Below are 22,784 nucleotides of genomic sequence, written 5' to 3' on the forward strand. Positions count from 1 at the left end.
CCCAAGAAAAAGAACTGTGCTGCAGTCAACAAAGCTGAAAGGACATCAGGCATGCAGATGCAGAGTTTAAGGCTTGCCCACCTGGTTTTTGGTCTTGCTTTGGTCTAATATAATGTATAGCCTGTGTTGTTGGAGGTATGTGATCAGCTTTTTGATTTTGATTTTATAGGGGATTACAGTTAAGTGATTGAATGGATCTCAGAAGAGACTTTGAATTTTAGACTTTTAACATTTTTGAGACTGTTATAGACCATGAGACTTTTCAAGTTAGACTAAATGTATTTTGTACTATGCTATGTTTAGGTATGGCCCCATAGGCTCATATGTTTGAACAAGCCTATGGAGGCCAGTAAGTGGAATATAGTAGTTTGAATATGCTTGCTCCAGGGAGTGGCACTATTAGGAGGCAGGGGCTTGTTGGAGTAGATGTGGCCTTGTTGGAGGAAGTGTGTCACTTTGTGGGTGGGCATTGAGGCTCTCCTCCTAGCTGCTAGGAAGCCAATCTTCTCCTGTTTGCCTTTGAAATAAGATGTTGAACTCTCAGCTCCTCCAGTGCCATGCCTTCCTGGACACTACCATGCTTCATGCCATAATAACAATGGACTGAATGTCAGGACCTATAAGCCATCCCCAATTAAATGCTGTTTTTTATAGGAGATGCCTTGGTCATACATAGTGTCTCTTCACAGCAATGGAAACACACACAAACACTCATACGTATAAAAATAAATCTTAAAAAAAAAAAAAAGCCTTGGGGCTGAAGAGTTGGCTTGCTGGTTTAAAGCTCTTGTTGCTTTTGCATAGGACACAGGTTTGATTCCTAGCATCTATATGGTGGCTCACAGTGATCTATAGCTATAGTTCTAGGGGATCCAGCACATTCTTCTGACCTCTGCAGGCAACAGGCACATAAATACAGCAAAATATTCACACACATAATAAAAATAAAGAAGAGCCTAGACCTAGTAAAGGTACTCCTTAGGCTTTACTTTTTTATTAAAAACCCCATTACCTATGCAGAACAAAGTTATAAAGAAAATCCACTCTGGGTTCAGAGACTAGAAACCTCTTGTCTTTTTATAGCTTTCCCACACAGGCGGACCATCATGCTGGGGAGATGGGCAGGGATCTCGTTTCTGCCTCTTACAGTGACCTTGAATTTCTATCTGTCCTGCTTCTACCTCTCATCCCAGAGGACAGTAACCTTCTTCCAGGCTTTCCCTGGTCTTAAGCAGATGCCATCTCCCCTGCTTCCTGGCCTCTGATAGTTTACTGGTTCCTTCCCCTCTACTTGCCTCTGCCTTCATTAAATTTTGTATTACCTTAAGAGCTGATGGTTAAGACAAAGGAAACAAGGATTCCTGGGAGAAAGGAAGCCAGATAGGAGGGCAACTGTGACCACAGAACAGGTAACAGGGTAGGCGGAACTTACTCTGTGTACAGCAGTTCTAGTGCTCAAAGAGCTTTTGTCTAACAAATCATGGAATAAGGTAGAGATGTAAAATTATACCTATTTTTAAAATAAGAAAATCATGGCTCACATACATGCACTGATGTTTTAGTGTCCCAGAGCCAGGATGGAAACAGCAGCCTGAGCTGGGCCCCTGTGATCCAGTTTAGCTGCCAAGTGGAGTGCAGGAGACGAAAGGGAGAGACCACCATAGAAGCTCCAGGGACCTTCTGAGTTCCTTCCAGGGCTGTTCTCTACTGTTTTTTTAATATACATTTTCCGAGAAGTTTGACATAACAGAAGAATTATGAAGACTGTGCAAGGCTTGTGCATAAGACCTTACTGGTAATATCTTACATTAGTACGGATGACTGTTGTTAAAATCAGTGTCAACATTATAACAAGTTCTTACTGTGTTCAGATCTCTTCATTTTCACTACTAGGGGTCCATGAGGACGTGTTGGAGAATAGTTACAATGGTCCAGTTTACTCTTGCATCTCTACTTTCCATTGCTCTATAAAACATTTTTATTACCATTCATATTACAATGAAATAACTCTTGGATTACAGGAAATGAAGGGGAAGTAAAAAAATCTTTGCATGTTCTAAAATGGAGTTGTTTTCCTAAAGCACCCTGAGTAAAATACTGCAGAATTCAGGACAAATTAATTTGAAATGATGTAGCAGAACACCTTATGTGTGTGTGTGTGCTGGAGAGTGTGTGCTCGAGAGTGTGTGTGTGTGGTCACAGAAGGCTTTGGCAGCTTTCTTTTTTTCTGATAGAGATCTTCCCCACCTGTTCTTGGGGCCCAGCTTACCCGTGCATTAATGCCTTACAGGTAGCCCCTGCCCCGCAGGCAACAGAGTTCAGACTCCCTGCCTCTGAAACTGAAAAGTTGGCACAGGGAGATGATATAGGTACTAAGTGACTGGTAGGAGGGTTGCTCCGTCCTCAGTGACCAGGTATCATCTCTACAGCTTTAGCTCTACCATGAGCTACAGGGAACCCATCAAATTCCTTTTCTACATAAGCTAATATAAACCGATTGCCTACCATCTGTGTTGCTCTGAAAAAGTCTTACTAAAAAACACAAATGAAGAAACCACTTGAGTAAACTGACAGTGACTTTGGCAAACTATCAGCCAACAGTTATCTACCCCATGAATCATTAATTCCAAACCCAAACTGTACCCGTCCTCACACACTCACAGCAATACTATTGATTACAGCTGGAACTGAGCGGGCCTAGGAATAGGATGGTAGATCCTCTGTGGAGTCCATACAGTGATTCGATGAAAGATTTGTGATCATATACACATCACTCCCACAGCCTGTTGTACCCATGAAGGTCTACATGAGGCTGGGCTCTCCACCAGCCAGCAGAGTACTTGTCTAGAAGCAAGGACTGGGAAGAGGACAGGGTTTCTGGAGACGGTTCCACTTCCTGATTTGGGTGGTGGTTATAATACAAACTCCTTTTGTGAAGAATTATTAAACTGTATTTATGATATATGCCCTCTTCTTTGTCTTATTTTACCAAAATTAAAAAGACAAAAGACAGCATGTGTGACTTCTTGATGAAAAAAGCAGACAATGAGTAAAGGAATTTATAACGACAGGCTTGTGATGTGAGCCAAGAACTTCTTGTTCTTCACAGCTGCCGTTCCTTGTCAGCCTTTCAAGGTGCTGAGGGTCTGGGACACTGTGTTATAGGAGCAGGCACCACGCCATCTGCGCTGTGATTAACAGAGGTGGATTTGTTGTTCAGTAAGTTTTATACATGAGCTATAGTTTATATACATGAGTTCTGATTGTGCTCTGAATGATGTTTTTGGGCCCTTTCCATTCTTTTGGGATTTAAATATATAAAAAGAAGTTATCTGAAGGTATGGAGCCCACCTTTTGGCCCATTTACACACAACATTAAGTGCTCCGTATTTCTTTATCCTGAGTTATGGCCACATGCTTTAGTTCAATTGGAGTTGCATTGCATTTTGACATAAATGGGAAAGAGCTACAGCTTAGACATCTTTGTTACATAAAGATTTTAGTTGTAGACATTTGTTTTAAATATTTTTTAGCTTCTATTTGTCTTTTGAAACTTTTCTCCATTAAATAATTCAGCTTGGGTCAATTAAAAGGAAATAATATATTAAAAATAATTCAGTTAGAATGTAGGGTTAAATAAACTTGTAGTAACGCAGAAATTTCCAGAAGTCAAGGCTGACCAAAGAAACTGAAAAGGACTGTAGAGTACTTAGCTCTATTTGGAAACACACAGATGAGGGCTGGGCAGGATAAGGGCCCTGGAGGCCAGGAGGCTTGCATAACAACCACTGTTTATGCAGCCTTGGCCAGCAGCAGCAATGGAAACAGGAGAGTGTGTGCCAAGACAGTCAAGCTGCTGGGTTTGTTTTTTTTTTCTTTTCCCCTTAAAGACCGATTTTAATTTTTTTTTATAAAGTTATACTTCAGTTGCAAATAAATTGGGAACCTATAATGTTTTTAAAAATCAAACATCTTTAACACAATGTTTGTTTACATATTTGTAACAGGGAGAAGACTCCTTATTTACAAGTTCTGAATACTGAGTAGACATATTTTACTGCTTTTTACCATACAGGAAAATACACAGTGGAGAAACTAAAGTTGGAGTCTGAAAACAAGACTCTAGAACAAGTAGTTACACACCTCCTCAGAACGCCCAGTCACTACCTGAAGTTCTCCCAGGGGTATCTGCACACAGATTTGGGTCTTTTCTGCCCTACAGAGTGAGATAATGATGTTCTCATAGCGTGTATGTTAACAGATGGCCGTGAGAAATCATTACCTAATTACAGCAGTGCAGGGCTACAGCGCAGCAAGGACTCCTGAGGAGCTGGCCTGCACATTGTAGAGAAAGAATCTGCTCACTTGTTGGGAATGCAGAGGCGGGAGCAGGGGTTGGGGTGGTGATACCAGATGGTTTGTGTTTATCAGATTAAATATACTATTTAAAACTTATTAATACCCCACAATTAAAAGCTAGTAGCCACCCAGACATGGCGGCACATGCCTGTAATTCTAGAACTTGGGAGGCTAAGATGGAGGATCATTGCGAGACTGTTCTACACAGTGAATTCCAGGACAGCTAGAGCTATAAAGTGAGCGAGACTCTTAGAAAGCCCAAATAAAGACAGAATAGAAACCTGAAAAGCTTTTTAAAAAATCTGAATGTGTAGTGTAGTTCTTTTTTGTTTTTCTCTCTTTCTTGAGACAGAATCTCACTTTGTAGCCACAGCTGTCCTGTAGCTCAGAGATCCAGTGGCTTCTGGCTCCTGAGTGTTGGGACTCAATGTGTAGCCATCAGGCCTAGCTACATGTGGTCCTTTTCAATTTGGAGTATAACAAGATGCAATAAAACAAAGCAGCTAAGACAGGCATTCAATCTGAGATATCATAAACAGCCAGAAATTTAAAAAAAAATTAGGTCTATGTGACACTTAATCTGAAACCTTTACAAGTACAAGTACTTAGACTATTAGGATACCTGATAGAAAAGGCAGACAGTAACATGAGGGGAGAATGTAGAAAACGTGGGCTATTTTGTAAAACCATTTACAAGTTTCCTTTTACCCTTTTTAAAGCATACTATGCATTTTGAAATGATACATTCATATAGTAAACAGAATGAAAATAATTCCCTTACATTTTCACAGGAAGGTAAGCCATTTCATTTACTCATAGCTGCATACAGGGCCATTTTCCATGGCTTCACAGTCGGAATGTGTTATCTGCAGTGAGGTGTATCACTAAATCTGAGTCACACCCTGGCACTTATTCCAGGGTAGGATAGCTCTTCACTCTCCTCTTTAATGTGAGTTACCACTTGCTTTATCTATTTTATTTCTCACTTGCCCTGTGCCCCTCTTCAGAGACAATGTTCCATCATCTGAATCTTGGACTGGGAAGACTGAGCTGTTGGTGGTGCTGGACTTAGTAACAATCCTCTCTTATGCTTTTCCCAAGCCTATGTTATGGGGCTTGGGACATGAAGAGGAAGGGGGTTTTAGACATACAGCTACCTGTTGTTTTAATTTTCTTCCTTTTTAAAACAATGTCTTCTTTCTTTTCATTCATCCATTCCTTCATTCATTCAGTTTCTTTGTGTAGCTTTGGCTGTCCTTGTACTTTTACTCTATGGTCCAGGATGGCCTCAAACTCACAGAGATTCACCCGAGTCTGCCTCCTGAATGCTGGGATTAAAGACATGTGCCCACCACTGCCTGGCTTAATATTCATAAAATTCATATACCATAAAGTTAACTACTGAAGTGGTAATTAGCCAATACTCAGGACATCCTAAATGCTGTTCAACCACCCAACATTCCTATTCCCAAATCATATTTGTACTCCAGAATAAAAGATGCACTCAGCAATCAGCTCATTTTAGCTCTCCCTCTGAAAGCCCCAGCAGCCATCAACTCTTCATATTTTTTCTTTTGCAGTGTGGATGTGGGGGTTGAGACAAGGTCTCACTATGTAGCCCTGGCTTTCCTAGAACTTGCTATGTAGACAGGCTAGTCTGAACTCAAAGGGACACACCTCATTCTGTGTCCTTAGGGTTGGGATTAAAGGTTTGTGCCATTACATCCAGCCTCTTCATTTCTATTTCTACGAATTTATCTATCTTACATAAGTCATAGAAGAAGGACCATACAATACATAACTTTTAGTGTCTAGCTTCTTCAGCAAAGCTTTCTAGACTCTTTAATACTTCATTTCTTTTTATGCCTGAAAAATATTACATTGTTTGGAAATATTATTTTTCATTTAGATGCTTTAAAAAATAACATTCTTATTGATAGTCTCACTTTTCCCTACTCTATTTCTCTTTCCTGTTTCTAATACACCCCCCAAATATATGTATGTATATATATTTATGCATTTATGAAATAAAATAGATAAAGCAAATATATATATATACATACATACATATATATATAAATATATAAATATAAATAAATATATATAAATATGTATGTATATATATAAATATATATATATACATACATACATATATATATACATATATATATATATATCTGTTGCTAAAAATTAAGCTACATTTCATTTTAATGAGGAAAGGTTTATCTGATTCCAAGGTGGGGAAAGGCATAGCAGCTGATATGGCTGTATCCACAGCACTGGGCATGTGAGGTAGTTTGTTCACATGGTGTGGACAGATGTGGAAGGAGAACAAGCTGGTTTTTTCAAATACTGGAGTGTGGTGGTTCTGGTAATCAAGTTCTTCCTGTGCTAAAGGTCACCTGAGAGATACATATGTATGTTTAGCAACCCCTAGCCTGATGTGCTATGACTGTAGTCTGTGTGCGTGTGACCAGTGAAGTCTCTATAGAGTGCCGTTAGATTTCTATGGGCTTTGGAGCTTGGCATTGAGGTAGGCACGTTTTTTGGTGCTAAGACAGCCCATAGCTCTTCATTCACCCTAGAGGGATAGGCCTGGTTCCTGTTGTAGTCTCTCTTCAGCAGGCATCAGTTCTGAGCATGCATGGCACACTTTTCCTTTGAATAAGCAGTGGCTCTCCCAACCATTTTTTCTACCTCCTCTTCCTTCCTCCTTCCGGGATTTTTTTTTTTTTTTTTTTTTTTTTTGGGGGTGGTGTATCTGCTATATGCCTTTTCAACTATTCCTTGCCCCTGAAGGCTTCAGAGTATATGAGATCATATATCTCAGAAAGCTGCGACAACCAAGGAGTGTTAGTGGGACAGTTAGTCAGGTTCTGCACTACTCCTTTGGGGGCCCATCAAAGCAGGTCAGAATATACATAGCTCTGGAAAGAGGTTCATATATGTCTCCTAACTCCAGCAAGCTGCATCAAGAACATGGACTGCCATCAAGAGCATGGGGAAGATGACATGCAGGCAGGAGAGAACGTCTCTATGTTTTCCTCTGAAATTCAGTGGCTCTCTCTTCACCCAGCACTCCTAGGCGGCTGCAAATATCAGCTTTGACCCCAGGGCTCAGCATGGTTTAATCTGTCAAATTTGGCAGTTTATGGTGATTTCAGTAGAGAAAATGATCTGGGGGGTAGCCTACTCTGCCATTTTCTGTGACAGCACAATGGTTTGTGACTTTCATATGCAATAAATACAACTCAGCAATTCCACTCCTAGGGACCTAAGTATGAGAAATCAAAGCATATCTGTATACAAGAATGTTCATGGTAGATTTATTCATGTCAGACAATTTCAAATAATCCAGTTTGCCTAAACTGGTGAGTGCTTTCGACAGGTAAAGACAGAGTTCCACTGGTCAATAAAAAGGAACAAAGTGCTCATACCCACATGGACAAACCCCAGACACAATTCTAAGTAAAAGAAGCTAGACGCAAAGATCAATGTTGATGCTTCATGGACATTAGATGTCCAGTAAAGACTGCCTACAGCTGTGGGAAGAATGTCAGAGGTTTCCTTTGGTTGTTATGATTAGGGTTTTCTCACGTTTGTCTTCCACTTTTCTTCTTTAATTATATTTAACCTGCTGTGTGACTAATTTCTATCTTAATTTTTAAAATTTCAATGACCTTTTAATAATATACAGATATCTGGGGCTGGTGAGATGGCTCAGTGGTTAAGAGTGCCGACTGAGTTCAAATCCCAGCAACCACATGGTGGCTCACAACCACCCATAATGAAATCTGATGACCTCTTCTGGAATGTCTGAAGACAGCTACAGTGTAATTACATATAATAAATAAATATTTTAAAAAATATATACAGATATCAATTTGTTCTTCTAATTTTGTAAAAAGAAAATACCACTTTCCTAAAGGTTTTCTGTTTATTATAATTCACTTTGACAACTTTTTATTTGTAACTTTATCAAGATTGTCCATAGTTTTCACTTAATAGAGGCTTATTTTTTCAAGTAATAAAAAGTTCTTTCATGTGTTCCTTTCTAGTGGTGCCATTTTTTCCTATGGAATGTTTGTTAAATTTGTGAAATTCATGAATGTAATTGACTTACAAATGAAAAGGCTAAAGGAAATCAAGTTGAAAGGAGTTTAGGTAAATTGATAAAGAACATGAGGAGAGGGCTAGAGAGGTGGCTCAGTAGTGAAGGGCATTAGTAGCCAAGGCTTACACCCATGCAGACCTGAGTGTGCTGTGTTTCCACACAGAGTTGGGTATTGTCTCTCCAGTGCCTCTAACTCCACTGCCATGTGGGGAAAAGATGGGGGTCTCACTGTGGCCAGCAGACCCAAAAACCATTACCTCATCTCGAGACTTAGGGAAAGACTTTGTTTCAAAGGGTTATGGCAGAGAGTGATAGAGGAGGGCCAGCTTCCTCTGGCCTCTGTGTGTGCCCACGGGTACAAGTGTACATGCTACCAGGGCCTTGTTCAGACAAAATAAAATCAACACAGATGGTAAACATCTGAATGGCACCTCATAAAGTGGGTGGGGCTGATTCTGGTGGTGGTGGTCGGGGGGCGGGGGGGCAAGCATAGGTCCTGAGACAGTTTGAAGTAGAAGCAGCTACAATGATGTGCTCAGTCTCGGATTCACATCTCACTCAGCATGAAACCATCACAGGGCTTGTGAGGGGGTCAAGATGACAAACTAAGAAGGCACCAGGTGCAAGACAGCTTCTGGTCACAGCTTAGTGCTCAGCTGTTGCGAACGCTCCACTCCTTCTCCTGGAGGAAAGAAGCTATTTTCAGCAAGTAAACATTTAAATTCACTTCTGTTCTGAATTATAGACACCAAATGGCATACCATCATAAACAGATGATGGCACAGCTCCTGCAGCTCATATGCTGGTGATTTCATAGTGAAAATATTGTTTGTTTCACTAAAGCCTGCTTGAAATTAGTCAGTTTAAATGCAAAACCAACTATTAACTAATGAAAACAGAGTAAATATGCTATAACTAATGCTTTTAAACTACCCTCCAAAGAAAAAGCACCTCTCTATAATTTTAGAAAGAAAGAAAGAAAGAAAAAAAAGACTGCCAAGAATAAAATCAAACTCAGCTCTTTAAAGCTTGTATATAGCTGGATTGGTGGTACACACTTCAATTTCAGCACTTGGAAGGGAGAGGCAGGCAGATATCTAAGTTCCAGGGTAGCCAGAGCTATACAGAAACCCTGTGTCAACAAAACAAAATAAAAAACAAAACACTTGCATATAATTAAAGCAAAATTCTCATGCTAGAGAACTGAAAACGGTGGAAGGTTCCTGTAATCAGTTCCAGATACTGGTTGTGGTGGTTTGAATACGCTCAGCATCATGGCAAGTGGCACTATTAGGAGGTGTGGTCTTGTTGGAGGAAGTGCATCACTGTGGGGGTGGGCTTTGAAGCTTGGCCCAGTGCAGTCAGTTTCCCCGGCTGTAGTCAGATCAAGATGCAAAATTCTCAGCTCATGCTTCAGCCCCATTCCTGCCTGCCTGGATGCTGCCATGCTTCCTGGCTTGATGATAGTGGACTTAACCTCTAAACCTGTAAGCCAGCCCCAGTTAAATGTTTGCCTTTATAAGAGTTGTCTTGGTCATGGTGTCTTTTTACAGTCATAAAACCCTAACTAAGACACTGACATAAATAAATGTACCAGGCAAAGAGAGAATAATGAAGTCCCCACAGTGACAGGCTAATAGGAGTAAAACTGGTTCTAGGTTGAACAGTGAAGCACATTCCAACATTATAAAGGTGATCTTCTCAGGATGTTTATTCAAGAAAGTTCTATTCAACAATAACAACTTTCCCCTTCATCACAAAGCTAACAGTTTACCTAGACAGTCTTTTGCTGAATTTATAGTTAACTTCATAAAGCCCAGTATCACCACTACTCAGCAATATCTATCTGCCAACACAGCAAACGCTGCTCTGCAGGAGACAGCATTTGTGAAAGAGAATGAAACAATGTTACAGAGAGTGTAGGGATAAGACAGCACAGGACCCTAGAAAGAAAGAAGGATTGAGAATCTGCAGACCATGCAGACCTGAAAGGCTCCCATTCCCACTCCCAGACCCTAAAGAGTTTCTGCAGTTCTCCATGACCTAAGACAAGCACATTTCTTCAGTGTTCCTCTGCTGTGCCCTCTTAATGTACATCTTGGGCTTATTGGAAGATAGTTTCTGCTATTTTTCAACAAAGAGAATTGGAGCCAATTCTCTTAGCAACAACGATGGGTTTGGAATGGGAAGGAAATAGTTACTTTTTTTTATAAAGACTAAGGATCAACAATTAGTATTCATTTTACTTGTTGTTTGACTGTGGTCAAGTTCTAGAGCTTTTGCATACTTGCACTTTTGAGATGGGGGTCTCACTATGTAGCCAGGCTGGGTCTCGTCTACTTTCTATGTTACGTCTGTTAATTTTCTGTTTTGTTCCTAAGAACTTGACCTCTCTCACATCTTACTTCAATTATTTGAACATCCTTCATAGTTGTCCAAAGTCTTTTTTTCCAAGAAATTTGACATTTTTTTACTGTCTTTTACATGGAACTGGCTACGTAGCTCAAGGCATGTTTATATTTATGTGCATACATTTTGGGGAGGTTCTAGTTATTATGTCTTCAAATACTCCTTCTGCTTCTTTTTTTCTCCTGTGACTTCTATGCTGCAGGTTGGTCTGCTTTGTAGTATCCTTCAAGACCCTAATCCTGTTTGCTAAGGACAGAAATCAGCACTTCTCCCTTCCTCTAGGGTTAATTAAGTTTTAAAAAGTGCTTTATTTTTCTTATTTATTTTCTCATTTGTGCCAAAGATCAGTCTGAAGTGCAAACTTAATGTCTTTTCAGTTATACTCAGAACTAACTAGCACCTTTCTTGGAACATGTGCTGTCAATTTCTACTTTTCCTATATATATTAGGTTACTTAAAAATTATCGTACACTGACTATACAGAATGTAAGGGATTTCATTATAATATTCCTTCTATGCATAAGTGTAGCATGGATCATATTTTTCTCTTTCATTTATTTTTCTTAGCCCTGCTTATCATTGAAGTTAGATTTATTTGAAAAAAACTATTTGTGGATCAATACATATATGCTGTGTATGGTATGTGTCCACATCTGTGTACAGATGAGCTTGCAGCTGTGTATGCTTGTGTAGATCAGAGGTCAACTCCAGCTGTCTTTATCATTCTCCATCTTTTCTTTTGAGATTAGGTTCTCACTGAACACAGAGCTCACTACTTTAGCTAGATTGGCTGGCCAACGAACTCTAGCGATTCACCAGTTCCCTCCTATTCCCCAGTGCTGGAGTTACCGATGTGCACTGCTCTTTTACACTGGTGCTGGGAATTTGAACTTATGTCCTCATTCTTGCATAGTGAGCACATCACCCACTGAACCATCTCCCTAGTGTCTGCAGTAACTTGTTAATGGCCCAGTCTTTATTATTTAGCTCTTACATGAAGAACAACAACAAAAAGGAGCATATGAGCATGGCTTCAGCAGGAAAAGAAAGGGCTTGCAAATGGTAGGGAGGGGCATTGTGCTAGAGAGTTTTATGTTAACTTTCTTTATTTAGTGATTGAAGGGGAAGGCTCCAGCCCACTGTAGGTAATACTTCTACTATAAGAAAGCAGGCTGAGCAAACCATGGGGAGCAAGCCAGTAAGCAGCACTGCTTCATGGTGTCTGCATCAGCTCCTGCCTCCAGGTTTCTGACCGGTTTGGAATCCCTGTTCTGGCTTCCTTCAATGATGAACTACAGTGAGGAAGTGTAAGCTGAGTACACCCTTTCCTTCCCAACTTGCTTTTTGGTCATGGTGTTTCATTGCAACAATAGAAACCCTAAGATAGGCACCGGATCCTGCCTCTGAACCTCTGTGATCAGAAGCAGCAGTCAGATAACAGACCCAGATATATACAGGAGAACACTGGTTTATCCCAGGGACATGTTACAGATATCTGAGATGGAGCTAGGTTTGGGACTGGTTAGCAGCTACTGTGCTAAGAGCTGAAATGGACCAAATTAACCACAATTTACTACCTTAGCCTTCCTCTGGGACATTGGAAGTCCTTAGTAGACTCCAAAATTCCAAAACAGTTGCATCAGACAGATTCTGTCAGTATAGCTATTATCTAAATGGGAAGACCAATTCCTGGTGCTTCTTTTCTTTTTTTTTTTTATTTTAAGATTTATTTATTTTATTCATATGAGTACACTGTTGCTGTCTTCAGACACATCCGAAGAGGACATCTGATGGCTGTGAGCCACCATGTGGTTGTTGGGAATTGAACTCAGGACCTCTGGAAGTGCTCTTAACCACTGAGCCATCTCTCCAGCCCCAGCTTCTTTTCTTACTCTGTGGTTCCTCTAACACATTCTAGAAGGTAACAATTTCAACCATCACCTGGGTTATGTGTACTTTTGAGTTCTTAATACATTACAACAAATATCCACATAAGAGATTGATGTCTATCTGTGCATAACTGTCTGTAGGATAGCTCCCTAGAAGCAGAATGGCTCAGCATTAAGTAGTCTGATAAAGTGACTTAAATAAAGTCTATCATTTTACATTTCTGTCAACAATGCATGAAACTGCTTAGTTTGGAAAGTTTTAAAATCCTTTGTTCCCCTAATTCCTAATAAACGTCGCCTCTCTGCTTTATTATTCACAGCAGTCTAGGATTTCATTCAACTCTGTGGCTTTATTCCTAGCCATCACACAATCTGCACAACTGACTGTGGTAGCCTGAGGTTGCCTCAGGAAATAACTATCCTGCAATGTAGTTGGAGTATGCCCAAGAGCCAAGCTTCATATTCCTGAGTAAATCTTACATTTTACTAAGTTTATATACTCAATTCCCCAATCTTGGTAAAGAAATCTTTCATGGATAAGAGAATTTGTGTGTGTGTGTGTGTGTGTGTGTGTGTGTGTGTGTGTGTTTTGAGACAGGGTCTCTCTAGATAGCCCTGGCTGTCCTAGAACTTATTCTGTAGACCAGTCTGTCCTTGAACTCAAGAGATCCATCTGCCTCTGTCTGTCTCCCAAGTGCTGTGACTAAAGGTATGCACCATCACTGCCTGACTGTCACAAGATTTTTAGTGGTGCTCTGCTTCTAGATTGGCTCCTTCCATTTGCTTCAAAAAGCATAGTAGGATCACTGTGGCCATTAAAAAAAAGGCAGATCCAGGTCCCTTCTTCCCCTGCAACTTTTGGGTACAGCACTTAAGTTTCAATGTTATCTCCAAAGCCTGACATATATGATTCTGCTGCTTTCCTCTTGTATTTGAATCTCTATTCCCACAATCGTGTGGTTGTCATTGTCGTTGTCCTTATCCATCACCAGCACCAGCACCACCAGCATCCCCACCCCCCCAACAACAGCAGGAGGAGGAGGGGGATGATGGTGAAGAGGAAGCAAAATATACTAAGCAATTAAGACACAGCAGAGCAAGGACACTGAACACCTGAAGAATGGAATTTCTGAAGGAGAATAATCTGGGTTGGATATTGCTCAACACTGTCACTCTCTGACAACTATAGACACTAGGGTTTGTTTTGAGGTTCTGGGGATTGAATCAGGACGCTGGGCACCCGAAGGATGAACTCTCTTGTTGGGCTAAATCCTAACATAATTGAGTTATCAGAGGCAGTCATTGCCCTAACACTTTACTAGATATATTAACTTACCAAGTACTGTAGGGACTTTGCATTGTTACAGGTTTTGGTGATAAGCCTCAGCTCCACTTATTTGCTTTGAACAAGATAGATTTTGCTCTGTGAGTAATGATGTTAAAACTCTTTACTTCAGCAGAGAAATGCAGGTACAGGTGAGCAGTGGATTGTGAAGTACTACAATTTTAATACTATCTCAGCAGTGTTGTGATCATTGTTTTAGATATACTTCTCAGCAATACTAAATTTTATTTTGTATGATTTAGGAAGATTTTTTAGATTTTTGCATTCATCTTTTCCAATGTTCCCTGAGCTTTGGCAGGTGGATGATGTAAATGTCCTGTTAAAGGGTGCATATTAAATAGGCACTTGTTCTCAGTACAGTGCCTGCATTAACTGCTACCCACTTCACACAGAAGCTCCTCTGACTAAAGCTTAAAGCAGCACCAATCTGTAAGCATAAACATTACCATTTAGAAGGTATTCTGATGCTGTGACCATTTAACAATAGTAGCAGGTTTCCTCTGATCTCTGCAGATGTGGGAGCTGACCAAGTTTATAGTACCAGGCATGAATTCCTTCTGTGCAGTAGGCCTTAAATCCAACCATAAAGTGGTTGGTTACTGTCTTAGGGTTTCTATTTCTGGACAAACATCATGACCAAGAAGCAAGTTGGGGAGGAAAGGGTTTATTCAGCTTACACTTTCCACATTGATGTTCATCACCAAGGAAGTCAGGACTGGAACTTAAGCAGGTCAGGGAGCAGGAGCTGATGCAGAGGCCATGGAGGGATGATTCTTGCTGGCTTGCTTCCCCTGGCTTGCTCAGCTGGCTTTCTTATAGAGCCTGAGACTACCAGCCCAGAGTTGGTACCACTCACAAGAAGCCCTCCCCGCTTGATCACTAATTGAGAAAATGCCCCACAGCTAGATCTCATGGAGGCACTTCCCCATCGGAAGCTCCTTTCTCTGTGATAACTCCAGCCTGTGTGTCAAGTTGGCACACAAAGCCAGCCAGTATAGTCACCCCCATAATAGCCATGGCATTGTTACACTAGAGGGCACATCCTGCCTGGGGTTCACACATGGATAAGACAAATTAATGCTTTTTCTCCTCCAGGTCTGCACAGCACTTTCCAGCACTATGAAAAGTAGTTTAGGGAAGGATGCCACCAGTTCCTTTTCAGCTTGATTTGGTCTTGGAAACAAAATGTCTCGTCTTCAACAACAGGGTCTGGTTCTGGTGAGCAACTAAGAGTTTTGGCACTAGCCTATATTGTTTTGAGGACCTCTGGGTTCTGCCTGGCCAATAATGCATAAGGAGGTATGCCATACTGGCACTAGGATTTTTATTTAAAAACACATGGCTTCTTCTGGACTTGCCTTGCAAGAGGAAGGCAGGCATAGGGTTTGATCTCTAGTGCTGGAAAAAGAAAATCCAGAACTTAATTTGAGAAACTAAACGAAAACCTCCTAGAGTAAGAGGAATAGTTTATTGGTACTACTTTTGCTTAACATACATAAGGCAATGGATTTGACCACGAGCACCAAGGAGAAAAGGAAAATATAAGTAAGGGCTGAAGAGATAGATGGCTTGGGGATTAAAAGCTCACATTGCTCTTGCAGAGGACCCACGTTTGATTCTCAGCTTCCACTTCAGGTGCTTACAACTGCTTCTGACTTTAGCTCCAGGGATCTGATGCCTCTGGCCTCTGCTGCACTCATGTGCACAAACCCGCATACAGACAACACACAGAAACACAGACAGACACAGATAAATCTACACAGGTGGCAAGGTTACATGATAATAACTGCAGCTAACATTAGTCTTTTCTTTCCCTGGACGCAAACAGATTCTGAGGGAAATGAAGATGATGACATCACCCACCAGTAATGGGAAAAAATGAAGCTGTGGACAAACACACTATGTTTTGATTTATTAAATCTCAAGTGAACGTCTCTTTATCCTCCCTGTGAGTGATGGAGTTACATTAGTTGCCAAAGTCTTCCTTTTTCATTACATACCTTTGTAAATATTGTGGTCACCCTGGTTTACAGCCATCTCCTTCAGACAGTGTATCAGTGGAAAAGAATCCCCATTCCCAACAATGCTCAAACTACCATATGTGGAACTTTCTCACCAGGCCTCACTAAGCATGGGTTTCAGGATTACAGGAGGGAAATTACAGGGAAAATAACAATTCTGAATGCTTTGAGCTGCCTGTTTTCCAAGGCAGGAACACCACACCCTATAAATCCCGAGAGAAACAACCTAAGAAGTCTCTGATGGTCTTGCATCAAAGATCAGTCATCTGAGGGCCAGAAAGGACATGCAGCTCATCCAGATTTAGTAGCTGGGCTTAGGTCTGACTGCAGCTGTCTGCTGTCACGTCTGTCCTGGCAGTGAGAAATGGGCTTTCATTAGCATTTAAGAACTTCTGTGATATGGAGACCAGTAATGATAAGAGCGGCTGCCTGTTCACATGCCCTCCAATGGCTGCTCAGGAAGGAAACCCTGATGGGTGATACAGCCTTGAATGTTGTAAGAAACATGAATCAGAATAGCTTGAGGCTGTTGTCAATTTCCCATTTAACTACATTAAGTAGTTTAACCTCATTCAGTTTCCTCAGTTTGCTTCTGTGACACCTTAGTTTTGTTCCATTTCAAAACGGAGAACAATAATGTATATAACATGGCTTAGAATTTATTGAAGTCATGTGTTCATTGCTTAGGAAAGGAAAGGAGGTTCTTGCATATGTTGTTCCTTTATGTTGCTCCCATCTGGGTCTCCATCTGTCCTGTGCTGTGACAAGGATCAGGCAAGTACCTGATTCTGCAGTGAGCTTACAGAAAATGTCTATTCTCAGGTACTTTATCTATTTATTTATTTTCCAGATACAGTCTCTCTTTGTAGCTTTGACTGTCCTCAGACTTACTACATAAACCAGTCTGGCCACAAACTCACAGAGATCTGTCTGCTTCTGCCTCCGGTGTGCTGCGATTAAAGGGTACACCACTATGCCTGGCTGGGTTTCTTTAAAAGTGGGGTGTGGATTCGCTGCGGAGCCGGAGGAGGAGGGGAGAGGTCCGGAGGACACCAACATGAACAAGTTGAAATCATCGCAGAAGGATAAAGTTAGTCAGTTTATGATCTTCACACAATCTAGTGAGAAAACTGCAGTAAGTTGTCTTTCTCAAAATGACTGGAAGTTAGATGTTGCAACAGATAATTTTTTTCAAAATCCAGAACTTTATATACGGGAGAGTGTAAAAGGATCGTTGGACAGGAAGAAGTTAGAGCAACTGTACACTAGATACAAAGACCCTCAGGATGAAAATAAAATTGGAATAGATGGTATACAGCAGTTCTGTGATGATCTGGCCCTCGATCCAGCCAGCATCAGTGTGTTGATCATTGCATGGAAGTTCAGGGCGGCCACACAGTTCGAGTTCTCCAAACAGGAGTTCATGGATGGCATGACAGAGTTAGGATGTGACAGCATAGAAAAACTAAAGGCCCAAATACCCAAGATGGAACAAGAATTGAAAGAACCAGGACGATTTAAGGATTTTTACCAGTTTACTTTTAATTTTGCAAAGAATCCAGGACAAAAAGGATTAGATCTAGAAATGGCCATTGCTTACTGGAACTTAGTGCTTAATGGAAGATTTAAATTCTTAGACTTATGGAATAAATTTTTGTTGGAGCATCATAAACGATCAATACCAAAAGACACGTGGAATCTTCTGTTAGACTTCAGTTCAATGATTGCAGATGACATGTCCAATTATGATGAAGAAGGAGCATGGCCTGTCCTTATTGATGACTTTGTGGAATTTGCACGCCCTCAAATTGCTGGGACAAAAAGTACAACATTGTAGCACTAAAGGAACCTTCTAGAATGTACATAGTCTGTACAATAAATACAACGGAAAATGCACAGTCAATTTCTGCTGGCTGGACTGAAGATCAATCCTCATAATTCAAACTGAGGGTTGAGACAAAACTTTTAAGGATACATCTTGGACCATATCGTACTCCATTCTTCTACTGGTGGTTTGGGCTTGTCTTCTAGTCTGGGCCACTCTAAGCATTTATAATTCCGACATTGTGGATTTCATCTTACACCTGTGGACCATCTTAGTCTGTCTTCCCATAAGTCATAGAAACTTGATGGTGATTATTTTGAGGTTTCCATTCTTGCATAAAGCACAATGCTGTCTTCATCAGAAAACAGTTTGGCATAAGAATTAAACATAATAATGAACACCACAACAATTTATAAAAACTTCTTAAGTATATGCTTTGGGCTAGTTGCAAAGACTGTGCTGGCAGCACTTCAAATGAGAGTGATTTATCTGAGTGTACCGCATCTGAAATGGTGTTTGGTTGGGGGAATTTAATTTCCCTGGCAAACTACATGTACTGCTGGTGTGAGTAGAATACCTGATATAAGAAATGTCAAAATAACCAACACATGAAAAAAAAAGGATAATCTGGGGACTCCCTGAAATATGTCTTGTGTTTCAGATGCTCACAAAGGTTCTACAGAACAGGTCTGTGGTTATCTTACCCATGTTTATACAGTGTCCTGCAGTGAACTTTTATTTAAAAAAATATTGTAATGAGATCAGATGTTAGACTCCACACTTGTGCATCACACACCACATAATCGGATTTCATTATGCTCTGAAATACTTCTATGCCTTCTGAATAAGTTAAACTATTTCATTTGTTTTGAATGTTTTGGATTGCTATACAATATAATATTCTAAATTTAGGCATGAGGGTATTAGGTTTGTTTGTTTTTTTTTTTTTTAATTTTTTGTCATCTCACTATGGAACACAATGCAATTCACTTAATTTATAAGAAGATAGTAAGATTTAGATTTTGAATATGGTTGTGATGAGCCGTGAAGTTCAACCTTTCTCCCATGGCACTGCTCTTTGAGGCGTGGTCCAGCCGTGTTGGCTGCTGACTGTTGAGATGGCTTACTGCTAAATCACTGTGGTTGCCAAGTCTACTCCAGAAGCAGAGATTGTCAGACAGGCGAGCACTGGTGCAGATACCAATGGCTTCTGTTCTATAAATTATTTGACTTTTGACTGTTTTTGTCTCACTTGCATTTGCTATTTCCACATCACAGCAGAATGCAGTCTTGATTGGTTTTGTTTTTTGTTTTTTGTTTTTCCATGACAGGACTCATGCCTTGCTCTCCTGCTGAAAATGCTTGTTTCTCTGATAACATACTGACATGTGAAAGGGGTGTATTCATACATATTTCCATGAGGAAGTTAAAATGATGAACTAAATGTTGGGTGACTGGTCTTCAATAGGAACAGATTTTGCTTCATGTATCCAGGTCCTCTGTAGGGTACCAAGGAATGTTCTTCAGAATAGCGGAACAATTTATGCAGATATGGAAATGATTAAAACTGCTTTTTAGTCACATGATTTGGAAAATGCATTGAAAGCTTACCTTACAGATATATCATTAATCCAATCATAACTTTAATTTAGGAATGCATTTCTACCAAAAGAAGCTTAGAGTAAATTTCTATTCACGTTACAGGGATTGGTCATTAAAAGGAAAAGAATCTTGCTGTTTTCAGTATTTCTTGATTTCATTTTTGTAAATATAAAGAACTTCAATTATGAAAAAAATTAAAGATATATGTATATAATCTTTAAAAGTTTTACAGACCTATATTGTTTATTCCCTACATGGAACATTTTGAGTTTTGGTATTGTTTTCAGATTGATTGATTCAGATATGATTTGTTTTCAAATGAGACTCCATTAGCTTCTTTCCCTGCCTCATAAATTTTTTTTCATAAAAAAAAAAAAAAAAAGTGGGGTGTGCCTATGTTCCTAAGCTTTGGTAACAGTGAGTCTGAAGTCAGTCTGGCTATATAAGACCTTGTCTCAGAAAACCAAAATAAATGAATGAATGAATAAATAAATGTATAAAATTTAAAATGCTGTACAGCATAAATTATATTTTTACTGTAAATGTACTCTTCTATCAAGAAAAAGTAAGAAAAGAAAAGAAAAAAGAAAAGGGCCTAATATGGCTAAAAAGGAAGGAAATTAAACTATAAGAGGCAAATGTAGTTTCCTTTGTTGTTCTTTTGTGTGTGAATGTGTGTGTGTGTGGTTCTAGGGATCTGGCAAAGCACATACTTTACTGACTAGGCGGTTTCCCTAGGCTTCTTGTTTCTGTTGAATATGAAGGAGAACAAGTAATGAAGCTAAGAGTGGATCTGAGAACATGACTTTTAGGATACTTTTCTGTTTTTGTGAAGAAGATGCAGAGTTTGATTTGCATTGCATTGACTTTGTAAATGGCTTTTAGTAAAATGATCATTTTTATTTATTTATTTATTTATTTTTATTAGGTATTTTCTTCATTTACATTTCCAGTGCTATCCCAAAAGTCCCCCGTACCTTCCCCTCCACTCCCCTACCCACCCACTCCCACTTCTTGGCCCTGGCATTCCCCTGTACTGGGGCATATAAAGTTTGCAAGTCCAATGGGCCTCTTTTTCCAGTGATGGCCGACTAGGCCATCTTTTGATACATATGCAGCTAGAGACACGAGCTCCGGTGGGTACTGATTAGTTCATATTGTTGTTGCACCTATAGGGTTGCAGACCCCTTCAGCTCCTTGGGTACTTTCTCTAGCTCCTCCATTGGGGGCCCTGTGATCCATCCAATAGCTGACTGTGAGCATCCACTTCTGTGTTTGCTAGGCCCTGACATAGTCTCACAAGAGACAGCTATATCAGGGTCCTTTCAGCAAAATCTTGCTAGTGTATGCAATGGTGTCAGCGATGGATCCCCGGATATGGCAGTCTCTAGATGGTCCATCCTTTCGTCTCAGCTCCAAACTTTGTCTCTGTAACTCCTTCCATGGGTGTTTTGTTCCCAATTCTAAGAAGGGGCAAAGTGTCCACAAAATGGTCATTTTTACAATACTAATCCCACCAATCCATGAGCATGGGGTGCCTTTACCTTTCTTTAGAGATTAAGTTGATTCTGTATGATGCCATACTGCTGAATTTGTCATCCCTAAATGGATGGACCTAGAAAAGATCATACTGAGTGAGGTAACCCAGATTCAGAAAGACACATATTGCATGTTCTCTCTCATCAAGATTTCTAACTCCCAATCTCGAGATGAGTACATATGTGACTTTGAATAACTGCAGAAAGCAGGAAAGCAAAAAGGGATCATTTGGGAGGAGGGAAATAAATGCAGAAGAGGGTAAAATAACATTAAGAATGCGTGGAAAAGTCTTAAGTAATAATATTATTAACTTCCTAAGATACTATAATATATAAGTTGATATAAATATAAATTCCCTCTTGTAGTGGCTATTCCTGGTTGTCAACTTGACAATATTTGGAATGAACTACAATCCGGAATTGGAAGGCTCACCAGTGACCCTTATCTGGAGGCTTGGAGATCCTTATCTGGATCTTGGTTTGAAGATCTTGAGCCACAGTGGCTATGGATTCCAGAAGATTGAATCTCCGAGTTTAAGGAACACACCTTTAATCTGGGCTACACCTTTCATCTGGGATTAAAGGTGTGGCGGAACACACCTTTAATCTGAGCTACACCTTCTGCTGGAGACAATATAAGGACATTGGAAGAAGGGAGTCTAGCTCTTGCTCTTTCTCCTTCGCCTGCTTGCTGCGTGAGACTGAGTAACTGCTAGATCCTTGGACTTCTATTCACAGCTGCGACTGAACAATTGTTGGGAATTGGGCTGCCGACTGTAAGTCATCAATAAATTCCTTTACTATCTAGAGACTATCCATAAGTTCTGTGACTCTAGAGAACCCTGACTAATACACCTCTCAATAAATTCCCATCTGGGCTGACAATGTTGTTTGCAAGAGTAACAGATCATCTAACAAAAATTCCAACACAGGTATGAGCTGTTGGTCAGGGTCATCCAAGACTCCTAAAACATTACAGGTTTCTATTCTATTACTGCTATTCGTTGCCCCTGAAAGGTAGAAGGGAAGTCCCCATTGCTGAAGATACAATGCAGTTTGAACCCAGAGTCAGTACCCAGAGCCTGTGAGCTGGAACTGGTCTGAAAGCCTTTTCCTTCGAGATGAAACTTTCATGGTTCTAGAAGGAGCTATGCAACTTTCCAAAGGAGGGAAGCAACCAGTAGTCCTACCCAGCTATGACACCTATGAACCATAATGACTAGCAATGACAACCCTGAAAGTGCATGCAGTCATGGCACACATACTTTAGTAGTCACCAACAGCAGTCTAATTGGACTTAAGAGATGCTCAAGAAGAGTGAACTCTATTTGGTCCAGGGATTCTAGCCAACTATTTTAGGACTAGGAAAGCTGTGAACATAGAAGGAGAATCCACAACTGCCACCTTACTAACCCTGTAAAACCTAACTACATTCTAAATATTTGTCCTTATTCTTATAGATATGTGTCCTCCTCACCTGTGCGAGAGGAGTTTCCTTCTCTCTTCAATAGATGGAAGTCATTATAGAAAATTACAGCTAATCAAAATGCAGAGTTGTGGAGTACAGGCTGTAGTGGTACAATTCCTACACCCAAGGTTGTGGGGTCTTGGAGGAAGAAGGGACAGGAAAACTTTAATATTCAAAGAACCAGGAGTTTGCTGTCAGATTGTGTCTCTTAAAA

At 40.3% G+C, this 22,784-nt stretch overlaps 1 protein-coding gene and 1 pseudogene across 4 annotated transcripts in view; one reads left to right on the plus strand and one right to left on the minus strand.

Moving 5' to 3' along the window:
• Cenpp (centromere protein P) overlaps nt 1-22,784 on the minus strand; it is a 188,926-nt gene that overhangs the window by 12,431 nt on the left and 153,711 nt on the right. The window contains exon 6 of one of the 4 annotated variants that reach the window (XM_011244405.3): nt 21,040-21,179. The exons of the other annotated variants lie outside the window; for them this stretch is intronic. Within the exon in view, the coding sequence (XP_011242707.1) occupies nt 21,105-21,179 (75 nt within the window). The 3' untranslated portion in view covers nt 21,040-21,104. Of the gene's footprint in view, nt 1-21,039; nt 21,180-22,784 lie in introns of those variants that run through there. 4 annotated transcript variants of the gene reach the window in all.
• On the plus strand, nt 17,146-19,934 carry Tes3-ps (testis derived transcript 3, pseudogene; annotated as a pseudogene).

The sequence above is a fragment of the Mus musculus genome, chromosome 13 (assembly GCF_000001635.26).
Source record: "Mus musculus strain C57BL/6J chromosome 13, GRCm38.p6 C57BL/6J".
Taxonomy (NCBI): Eukaryota; Metazoa; Chordata; class Mammalia; order Rodentia; family Muridae; genus Mus; species Mus musculus.